This window comes from Ochlerotatus camptorhynchus, unplaced genomic scaffold, assembly GCF_037179485.1.
Source record: "Ochlerotatus camptorhynchus isolate MF236.1 unplaced genomic scaffold, CSIRO-AGI_Acam_v1.1 ptg000232l, whole genome shotgun sequence".
NCBI classification, from domain to species: domain Eukaryota; kingdom Metazoa; phylum Arthropoda; class Insecta; order Diptera; family Culicidae; genus Ochlerotatus; species Ochlerotatus camptorhynchus.
Window position 1 is genome coordinate 4708584 of NW_027040722.1, and position 11329 is coordinate 4719912.

General features: G+C 44.5%; 1 protein-coding gene across 1 annotated transcript; it reads right to left on the reverse strand.

Moving 5' to 3' along the window:
* Positions 1 to 912: 912 nt before the first annotated feature.
* On the reverse strand, positions 913 to 5288 carry LOC135704263 (uncharacterized). Its single transcript, XM_065225728.1, has 6 exons — positions 4247 to 5288; positions 3515 to 4171; positions 3010 to 3465; positions 2467 to 2669; positions 1534 to 2409; positions 913 to 1392 (listed from the first exon to the last, which is right to left on the reverse strand). The coding sequence occupies exons 1-6, from the start codon at positions 5286 to 5288 to the stop codon at positions 913 to 915; spliced, it is 3714 nt and encodes a 1237-aa protein (XP_065081800.1).
* Between the last annotated feature and the right edge of the window lie 6041 nt (positions 5289 to 11329).

Consider the following 11329-nt stretch of genomic DNA (forward strand, 5'->3'; position numbering starts at 1 on the left):
CCGTGCTTAGCACGAATGTCTAAAACCGCACACTTGATACGAGACCGATGAAAAGTGTAAATTTACAAGGGATTCGTAAAATCAAAAGAGGTCCTGAACGAGAGGACACAAACTGTCATCAGAGAGAGCAGGGTATCCGTTTGAGCTTGTTCTGACTTTCTACAGCTTTATTATCAGTTGCTTCAAAACTAAAATAGGTGTAAAATAATTAATAACTGTTAGTTTCCTCCATAACCTTACTTACGATTCAGTAGCCCAATTACTCGAAATCACTGCTCCCTTCAACTATGCTTTACAGATGGTCTTGTGCCTAAACATATTCAGTAATTGAGTAATCTTTTTACGTTAATACCTATATATTACCTATTCCAAATTTCTATTTAGTTGCAATAAACCGGTAATATTTCAATTCCAGTATCCAACAAATTTCACTAGTAAATTCAATATTTTCTCTTAGAACACGTTATATTAATAGTTTCATTGGCGTCTGCCCGTATATCATTGTTCGTCGTTCCTTTTGTCATCGTTGACAGTTAGTCCTACCGTAATGCATGAAGAACGCAGCTTCAATGCTCGGTTGCGTGGCCGGGTTCCCAGCTGGTCTGTCTTTGTGGCATCATTCTCCCCCCGGTGGAACCAGTGACCCTCTTTGGTTCCATCTTCCTTGGCCACATCAAGAACTGCAAGCTTGGAGACCGGTCTTCTGAGTATACCTCCATTCGTTTGAACGATCGCCTGCCGAACTCTGCCATCCGCAGCAGTTATGGCTCCCAAAACGCGACCACGCGTCCATCCGTTCCTTCTGGTATCATCTATGATTATTACTAGGTCCCCTGCTGCAACATTCCTCTCCGAGCCAAACCATTTCGTTCTTCTAGTTAGTGTGGGTAAGTACTCGCGTACCCACCGCTTCTAAAACGAGTTCAGCCGTTCTTGGATTATGGCCCACGATCGCTTCAAGAGTGCGTTGTTATCTTCGTACTGCACGACTGGTTGCTTGACGTCGGCTGAGCTCCCTAGAAGGAAATGGTTAGGGGTGATTACTTCCTGCTCCACAGAGTCCAGCGGAAGGTAGGTCAACGGCCTGCTGTTGACTATGGATTCTGCTTCTACAATCATCGTGTGCAGAGCATCATCGTCTAGTTTTTCATTGTAATAGGCTGCCGTCAGCGCTGTTTTCACGGATCTGACCATTCGCTCCCAGGCGCCGCCCATGTGAGGTGCACCCGGGTGGAATGAATCGCCAAGCTGTTGTTGAACTGGTGAACGTAGTCGCAAGCTTGGTATTGATTTGCTCACGTAGTAATCGCTCTGCACCTTAAAAGTTGGTGCCGTTATCGCTGTGGATTTCAACGGGAAATCCTCTACGGCACACGAATCGACGAACGCACGCTACACAGGATTCAGTTGTCAAGTTGCTCGCAATTTCCAGGTGGACGCTCGTATCGTCAGACAAGTGAAGAGCGCAATCCACCTTTTCACTTTACTACGCCCAACTTTCACAAGAAAGGGACCAAAATAGTCCAGTCCAACGTAGCTGAATGGACGGGTGAATGGTGATAATCTGGCTTGCGGAAGTGGGGCCATCTGTGGAATGCTCGGTCGTGCTTTCCGTATCATGCAAAGATTGCACCGAGCTGTGACGAAATTCACGGAAGAGCGAAGCTTCGGAATATGAAAACGTTGACGAATCTCATTGACTGTGGTCTCTTTGTTGCCATGCTTGAGTTGACGATGATAGTGATCCACCAGAAGCGCTGCCAGTCGATGTTTCCTCGGAAGGATGATGGGGTATTTGGCATCAGTTGAAGCACATTGCGCTGCCGCGATTCTGCCGTTCACGCGTAGAACTCCAAATTCATCCAGCATTGGTGTGACCTGGTAGATAGTGCTGGATTTCTCTAACGGTCGTTGTTGCTCTGACGGGAGGAAACGATTTGTAGACAGGGTGATAATCTCGTCAGGAAAGGATTGCCACTGAACTAGTCGGAAAATTGAGTTTTCGGCCATTTTCAGCTCCTTCTCCGTAAGAACCTTGGTGTTAAGGCGAACATTGCGACAGTTGTTGGTGAAACGGTGAACGTATGCCATGACGCGTTGCAAATGCGTCCACTTCGAGAATCGTTCGATGTCTACAATACATTCGGGAACACGTATCTCCCGATGAACGTAACAAGCTCGTAGCTCTTCTTCTCCTGATTTTTCCGGATCACCTCTCTTCCAATCTCGCTCAGGTAAGTATAGAAATTCAGGTCCGCTGTACCAGATGCTGTTGGAATTGAAATACGGTCCGGCTCCCCACTTCGTAGCCTCGTCAGCTGGATTATCTTTCGATGCTACCCAGCGCCACTCGGTGCGGTCGGTCGCTTCCAATATTTCGGACACTCGGTACGCTATATAGGGACTGTACTTGTGAGGATCCGCACCAATCCAACTGAGGGCTGCACTTGAGTCGCTTCAAAATACCCGCTTTTTGATCGAGTAGGAATGGCCGTCGATAATGTATTTTGCGAGACGCGTTCCCAGCACGCAGGCCTGAAGCTCCAATCTCGGAATAGTGACTGGTTTCAGCGGAACAACCTTCGTTTTTGCGGAAACTAGCGCTACTTCCACTTCTCCATCTTCGTTGACAACTCGAAGGTATGACACGTAGGCACAAGCGTCCCGGCCTGCATCGACGAAGGTATGTAGTTGAACGTTTGCTAAATTTGTGGCCCCTGTCTTTCGAAAGTAGCATCTTGGAATCCGAACGCTATTGATGTGCAAGCCATTGCTCGAACAACCGATCGTCTACTTTCTCATCCCAGCCGATTCCTAAACGCCAAGCGCTTTGAATGAGTACCTTGCCGAAGACCAAATATGGGGCGAGGAATCCCAGTGGGTCGAAGAGAGACATCACACACCGAAGAATCTGTCTCTTTGTTGGCTTGTGGTCGTTCTCGATGATGGATGCGACATCTCCACGCATCGTAGCTGAAAAACATAACTCATCGGACTTTGTCATCCAACGCATTCCCAGGACGCGTTCAGATTGCTCCTTTTCATCGAGACACATTTGCTTCACCGGATGCTGTTGACTCTCCCCTAAATGCTGAAGAACCGTTGGGCTATTTGAACACCAATTCCGAATCTCGAACCCTCCTCGTTTGTGGATCTCTCGGACTTCAGACGCAACTTGTTTCGCCTTATTCTCGGTGGAGAAGCTATCCAGATAGTCGTCAACATAGTGATTGAAAACTATCCCCTCAACAGCTCGTGGTAACTCCTTCTCGAAAGATCTTGCGTTAGCGTTCTTGACGTACTGTGCGATGGCTGGTGAACACGTCGCACCAAATGTAGCAACGTCCATACGGAACACTTGAGGTTCTTCCGAAGGGTCGTCACGGAACAGGAAACTTTGTGCAGAACGATCCGCACCTCTCGTACGGACCTGATGGAACATCTCTTTCACGTCTGCACTTACGGCTACAGTATATTGTCGGAATCGAAAGACTACGAAGCACAGTGGAGTTACCATGTCGGGTCCTTTTAGTAGAACCGAGTTTAAGGATATGCCATCCACTTTTGCGGACGCGTCCCAGATTAATAGAACTTTCCCTGGCTTGTTCGGGTTGGTCACCGCTCCGAGGGGGGAGATACCATGTGCGACGAGGGTCCGTTTCTGCTAATTCCTCCGTTGTCGCTCGGTGCGCATAGCCCTTTTGCTGATACTCGTCAATCTGCCGCAAGATGTTTTGCTTGAGCGACGGATCCTTAGCCATTCTGCTCTCGAGACACTGGAGTCGTTTGACCGCCATCGGGTAACTGTCTGGGAATTCAAAGTTATCATATTTCCACAGCAGCCCCGACTCAAACCTCTCGTCGACTCGTTTAGTAGTAGTTTCTAATATTCGGGCACATCGTTTGTCCTCTTCAGACATTACCGCACCCGTTGATTTAATTCCGGCCTCCTCAAAAGAAAAGTACTTCTTCAAGGCTTCGTCAAAGGCCTCTTCTCCCCCACACTCACTGATGTGATAGCTGTATTCTGGATGTTCTTGAGTACGCTGACCTCCGTAGACACACCAGCCTAACCGTGTCTTGACGGCCGTAGGGCCACCCGTAACACCTTCCCGAGTTTTTAACGGAAACGCCAGTCGCAGATTATCGACACCGATGAGCAATTTGGGAACTGCGTTGTGATAACCTCAAACAGGAAGTCCAGCGAGGTGGGGGTAAATATTCATCAGCTTGTCGATTGGTAGACTCTGCATAGGAAGATCCAAAGCTTGGATTGTGCGAACGTCGTTCATTCTGTACCGTTTAGAATTTCCGCAGCCGGAGATGAGGATCGAGATGCGCTGTGAGTCAAGTTCTTCCCTGGTCACGTCACCGGTCCACTTCAAGCAGAGTGGCTTTTTGTACCCGGTAACGCCCAATTCCTTTGCCAAACTGCTTTCGATCATGGTTACGGATGATCCTTCGTCTAAAAAGGCAAACGTTTTCACGCTTTTGAGACCATTGTGTAATGTGATCGGAAGTATGCGGAAAAGTAAAGACGGTATGGATGCTTCGTTGAAGTGATACTGTACATGCGACTCGCTGGTTTGTCCCTTGTACTTCGAAGCGGAAGCATGTAAGAGTGGATTGTGCCGATATTGACATCCGTCGACCTCACAGCGTTTCGTACTGCGGCACGCTCTTCGCCCGTGATTCGACACGCAGGTTCGGCACAATTGCAAACTTTGCACCTTCTTCCAGCGGTCATCGACCGGTAAGGTGGAGAATATTTTGCAATCCTTTACGCGATGTCCTTCCCTTTTACACACCAAGCAATCCACCTTACCCGCTTCAGTGTGAATTAAATTCCGATCTCGTGGCTTCGGGCGATCCTGTTTGCTGTATCGTTCGAAAGTAGTGGCTACGTTCGATACGCTGTAGGCATCGCTGACGATCTCCTCCATGAAATCGCTGAAGGTCTTCAAATTTACCTCCCTTTGCTGTCTACGATGTCCAGCCCACCTCATTCGATACTCGGCAGGTAGTTTCTCCACCAAATCTTTCAGCAAAGTGGGGTTCGCAAGATGGTCGTATAGATGTGCAGCGATAATATGATCGCAAAGTGCCTGCACCATAGTACCAAACTCGATTATCATTTCCAGCTTGTCTACCTTTGGCGAAGGTGCGGTTCTCACCCTTTCTGCTAGTGATTCGATCAGTAGCTCGGAACGTCCGTAGCGCATTTTGAGTGTTTGGATCACTAGGGGACTGAAGCCGGTAGGATCAGACGACTGCGTACAGATTCCCATGCTGGGCCCTTCAGGCACCGTTGGAGGCGTACCATGTTTTCCCCGTCGCTATACCCACAGGCATCGGTAGTGTACTCGTATTGACTAATAAAGACGGGCCAATCAGCTGGATTTCCTGAAAATGTTGGCAAGTCACGTGGTAGAACTTGCCTAGCAGCCAGTTGTTGGTGTGTAGGTCCAATATCGTAGCCTTCTTCTCGCAGGTTTTGTGGTTCCGCAGCTCGTGCGCGGGTCCTTCGCTGGCTTCCCACGAATACCGGATCGATTTCGTTTAGTTGCTGCTCATCGTGTGTCGTGGGTATGATATTCGCATGTACGCTAGCTGGGTTCGTTGGGTTTCGTTCCTGACTCGTTTCATTTGGTCTACGCGCTATTGAACTCAGAAGACGAGGTTCTGTTTCAGTAATCCACTGCGGCCCATGAGCGCGTTGTTGCTGCGGTGCATTAGTAGCATTTCGCTGCTTTATTGGGGAGAGGTGTTCTGGCGGGGTTACTCTGGGGTTTTGCTCTTTACGCTTAGCACTGGTTTCTCTATTTCCTTCTGGATTCACGTTCCCGGGGGCTGGCTTGGTTATAAATACAGACAGCCTCTCCTTCGCAGGTCGAACCGATTTCGAACAGGTTTTAGGTACAGCACCTTTGCTGACGTCCGGCTCGCATGGTTTCAACATTCCGTACGGATTCGGAACACTTGCCGTTGGCTGTAGCTGCATTTTGCACCTCGCTAGATGGTCCTGCAAAGCCGCAATTTGCTCGATCAGACGGTTTGTCTTCTGGGGGTTGCAACAATTCCTTTCTCTTTCCTAGATCCATCGAACCTTGTTCTCCGGAGGAAACAGGCGGTGGTGGTAGTTGAATTCTGGTTCCTACTCTGATATCGGCCGAATTACCAATAACGGCTGGTGATTTCCTGGAATGAGTACCAGATCCGGGATTAATTTTCGTCTTCTCTAACTTTTTCACCATCAACTTCACTGAAAGGCTTCTAATCGAACCAGACTCTTCCAAATTAGCGGATTGTTTCTCGACCCAATCTTCGATGTCCTTAGCCCGTTTCATGTCTTCTTGCCTAATGGTGCGACTACGAGAACTTTGTAGATCATCTTCTTCCTCCTGCAAGGATTTCTCCATCATCTGGTACTTCCGTTCTAAGAACTTGCGCTCGAGTTCCACATTCATGGCCATTCTCTCGAGCTCACGCATTTCAGTAAGCCGCCGCAGTTCCAGTTGCAGTCTGGCTTGACGCGCGGAAGAAGTAGAAGTGACGGATATCGACGGAGCAGGAACAGGGAGGCACTTGATGCACACCCACTCACAATCTTCTATAGAGTCCGTTACTCCAGCACAGGACATATGCTACCAGCCCTCACAACGATCACAACTGACAAAGTTGTCGGCTGAATTGGGACGGTCGCAGGCCACACAGCCGAGCATTGAAGCGTCCACCTCCAGTGCTCCCTGGGAAGAGTTTCCTCCTTCGCTCATTGTTGAATCTTTTGAAGAATGTTATCAGAGAGAGCAGGGTATCCGTTTGAGCTTGTTCTGACTTTCGACAGCTTTATTATCAGTTGCTTCAAAACTAAAATAGGTGTAAAATAATTAATAAACTGTTAGTTTCCTCCATAACCTTACTTACGATTCAGTAGCCCAATTACTCGAATCCACTGCTCACTTCAACTATGCTTTACAGATGGTCTTGGGCCTAAATATATTCAGTAAATGAGTAATCTTTTTACGTTAATACCCATATATTACCTATTCCAAATTTCTATTTAGTTGCAATAAACCGGTAATATTTCAATTCCAGTATCCAACAAATTTCACTAGTAAATTCAATATTTTCTCCTAGAACACGTTATATTAATAGTTTCATTGGCGTCTGCCCGTATATCATTGTTCGTCGTTCCTTTTGTCATCGTTGACAGTTAGTCCTACCGTCACGCATGAAGAACGCAGCTTCAATGCTCGGTTGCATGGCCGGGTTCCCAGCTGGTCTGTCTTTGTGGCATCACAAACCAAAATTAGTTCAAACGATTTTAACTTGTTCGTGTTCGTCCAAATTTATATTTTAAAAATCATAATCACTCGACCGTGATAAAAATGTATTATTAATGATGTAAAAAGTAGCACACTCATACTTACCATTCACAAAATGTTTGACATTGACTAGACTTTTCTTTTTCATGAACTATTTCGTACTTTTGCCCAGACCAGAAGGGTCGTGCGACGCTTGAAAAGATAATGAAGCCACTTTATTTTATTTTTAGGAAGCTTACAATCATTTTCCCTGGTACATAAAGGTGGAATGACGAGGCAGGTAACCGGGAATAGGCTGCACAGGTTGGCGAGGAGTCATCTAGTTATGTCCTCGGAACCTCGATACATATATCCTGCCCAAATACCACCGCTTTCGTCAGATCCACTGGCCTAGGGATCGATTGTCCTAAAATGGAAATAAGGAGGTAATCGTTAGTCATTTGCAAAGTTGTTTTGAAATTTTCACAGTTAAAATTTATTGAGACTTTCAATTGATTTAGGAGTTCAACACTCAATCAAAATCAATCATGGATCACCGGATCATAATTCTAGATAGAGCTGGAATTAGGGCGAAACAGCTTTTGTAAACAATGACTTCTATCGATGATTTCTGGGAACTCAAGGCACGCCCACGCAGACCAGCATAACCATCGGATAGTGGAAGTCTTTCCCTACCCGATGAGGATGTTGGTTTGAGTGGGCAAGCCTTGAATATCTAGAAATCCTCGATACAAGTCATTGTTTACAAAAGCTGTTAGGCCCTAATTCCAGCTCTATCTAGAATTGATTGTTCCTGTTGATGGAACAAGGGATTTTTGTACCAGCAACAACAGTGAAAGATCAAGGAATTGCATGTATTGCCCTCTTTCTTTGCACTTGTTACGGTAAGACTGCAGAAAATATCCACTTGTCAACTTATGTTGACCATTTTATGCATCGATCAATTTGAACGATCGGCAATTTGTTTTAATAATTCACAGAATTATTGTGCGCACTTTACTCACCTGCAGTGCATCTTGTGGATACAAGATGGCTAGCACGGTAATCCCGGGATTTCATGGGTTTTCTGCAGGCAGATCTTCCCCAGGAAGATTTTGGCATATATACATATCGACATTTATGCTCCTTTTTTTCTTGTAGATGTATGTGTTTATAGGAGTGGATTGGAGCTCCACTGGGTGGGTTGTTTTGCTGCCAGTGCCAAAATCTTGCACTTATTTGCTGGACGATGGTTTTGCACAAAAAAAGTGCATTTGCCATCACTGGTTCAAAAAATAGAAATAGAACCATTATATGTGTACCACTCCCCGAGTATTTAGACATAAAACCTTATTTTCACGTACCCACACTGTACCAAACCACCGTCCTCTGTTCGAATGAAACCTCAGACCATTCAAATCGAAGCATCAAAATCGCCTTTTCGAATGATAGCTGCAACTGGATGACGGTTGTTTTGAATTGACAATGTTCCTCTCGAATACAGGATGAACATTGTTATGAAAAGGGATAGGACCTTCAGTTGGAATGCGTAATGCTCTCTGCAGAATGATAGTCATCTTAAATTTAAATGCATTTGGTACAGGTTCAGCCCCTTAAAGCTGGGTTTAGACAGGGAAAGTCAGTTGATCAAGTCAGTTGAATTCAACTGACTTGAACGCGAATTGAACGTATAAACCATGCCATTCAACTGACTTGATCAACTCACTTCAATTGAAAAAAGTTGAATCAGGCTCAACTTTTCAAGCCAATTGAATTCACCTGAGTTGATCATTTGACTTGCCTAATCTAAACCCAGTTTAACGCAAATCATTCAAAACGATGATGTAAATAATTATATCGAACGTCATTTGCTGCTCTGAGCAGACAAACGAGGTGGAAGCATAGCCATCGCTATCAGAGGTGGTGCGAACATTGGTAAAGTGTGGAAAACTTGAATAATTTATGTCGTAGTGGAGGAAGTTTCCTCTACCAACACTACATTTGTGTATCCATGATTAAAGGCTGTTTATGGCTATTCAATATGGAAATGTAAACAATCGAATTTAATAATCTAATCTAAAGCATTTGCGAGTCATCATATCCTTAAATTGTTGTCCTTTGAGACCAGTATGTTTTACAGCCAATTTTCAAATAAATATCATCCTTTATTTGGAGGACAGTCATATGGATGCTCATCAGTTGATGACGAATTTAACCACAAGGAAATCATCTGAAATTCGACAGCATATTGTTAAAGGGCTCGAGCAAATCGTGACATCCAAACGCCAACGAGATGTTGATGGTGAAACACAAGCTTCTGATGCATGTCAGGTGGGTAGCAAGTAGTTGTTGTCCCCACAAGTACTGACCAGAGAGAACTAAAATTCTGGCTGTACTTATCTCATATTCCTCCGGAAGTTGGCAATGAAGCGGTTTCTGTCATGGTGAATGCCAATTTGGAAACAGATGACAACCCTGTTGTCGTAAAACTTGTACCCAAGGGAAAGAACATCAGCACGCTGTCATTCGTAGCCTTCAAAGTTGGCATCGACAAAGGATTGAAGACTAAGGCACTGGATCCTGCAACCTGGCCTGAGGCCACTATGTTCCGCGAGTTCGAAGATTTCGGTGCGCAAAAATCTCAACACCCAACGAAGTTGGCAAAACTGGATCCAAATGCGCTAACACCCAAAACAAACACCCCAACAATGGACCAGACATAGTGAAGCTAAAAAACATTCATAATATTGAGTAAAATGTAAATTAATCGTTTTCAATTTAGCAATCAAACCTTCATGCCAACTACTGTCGAATGCCTTTTCTATGTCTAGAAGAGCAACTCCAGTTGAGCAGCCTCCAGATCTGTTTGAACAAATTAAATTGGCAATTCTTAAGAGTTGATGAGTAGTTGAATGGCAAAATTCAAACTGCTCATCTGCAAAAATTGAGTTCGTATTGATGTGAAGCATCATTTTATTTAAAATTATCTTTTCAAAAAGTTTACTTATTGAAGAAAGCAAACTTATTGGACGGTAGCTAGAAGCTTCAGTTGGATTTTTATCCGGCTTCAAAATTGGAACAACTTTTGCATTTTTCCATTTATCAGGAAAGTATGCCAAATGGAAACATCTGTTAAATAAGTTTACCAAGAGAGACAAGGTACTCTCTGGGAGTTTTTTGATGAGGATATAGAAAATTCCATCATCACCTGGCTTTCATATTATGAATCAGTCCGAATCAGTCCCCCAAGAATCATCAAAAATATTTTCCCGATAGAAAATATTCAGATAATCACGAGCAACCTGATTCTCAAAAGGACTAGTAAGACCCAAACTGAAATTATGGGAACTCTCGAATTTCTTGGCAAGTTTCTGAGCTTTTTCCAAATTTGTGATCAAAATTTTACCACCTTCTTTAAGCGCTGGAATAGGCTTTTGAGGTTTAGTCAAAAATTTTGTGAGTTTCCAAAAGGGTTTGGAACTCGGGTCTAATTTAGAAACATTATTTTCAAAAGTTTTGTTCCTCAGGCCAGAGAATCGCTTTTGAATTTGTTTTTACAAATCCCGCCAGGTAACTTTCATGGCAGGATCGCGTGTTCTTTGATATTGTCTCCTACGGACATTTTTAAGACGGATCAAGAGCTGAAGATCATCGTCTATTATAATTGAATCGAATTTAACCTCGCATTTTGGTACTGAGGCAGCTCTTGCTTCAACTATTGAAGTAATCAGAGATTCAAGAGCATAATTAATTTCATATTTGGTTTGCAAAGGAATGTTTGGATCGAAGTTGTATTCCGTAAATGTTCGATATTGCTCCCAATCAGTTCTATGATAATTGAAAGTAGAGCTGTTGGCATTAGAAATTATTTCTTGGGGTATTTCAAAAGTTACTGCATGGTGATCAGAACCGAAGTCAGCATGGGTAACCAATTGGCTACAAAGTTGACATGAATCAGTAAAGACCAGGGATTTCTTGCTGAAGAAAAGCATGTTGCACTGTTTGGATATTGAATAGTGTAATAA

Bases quoted from the DNA above. Each gene is read 5' to 3' on its own strand.
- LOC135704263 (XM_065225728.1), bottom strand. From the start codon at position 5,288: ATGGGAATCTGTACGCAGTCGTCTGATCCTACCGGCTTCAGTCCCCTA. The intron at 4,172-4,246 runs GTCTACCAATCG...ATCACAACGCAG, and splicing joins TTTGGATCTTCCTATGCAGA to TTCCCAAATTGCTCATCGGT. The intron at 2,670-3,009 runs GTTGGATGACAA...TCGTCGATGCAG, and splicing joins TGAACGCGTCCTGGGAATGC to GCCGGGACGCTTGTGCCTAC.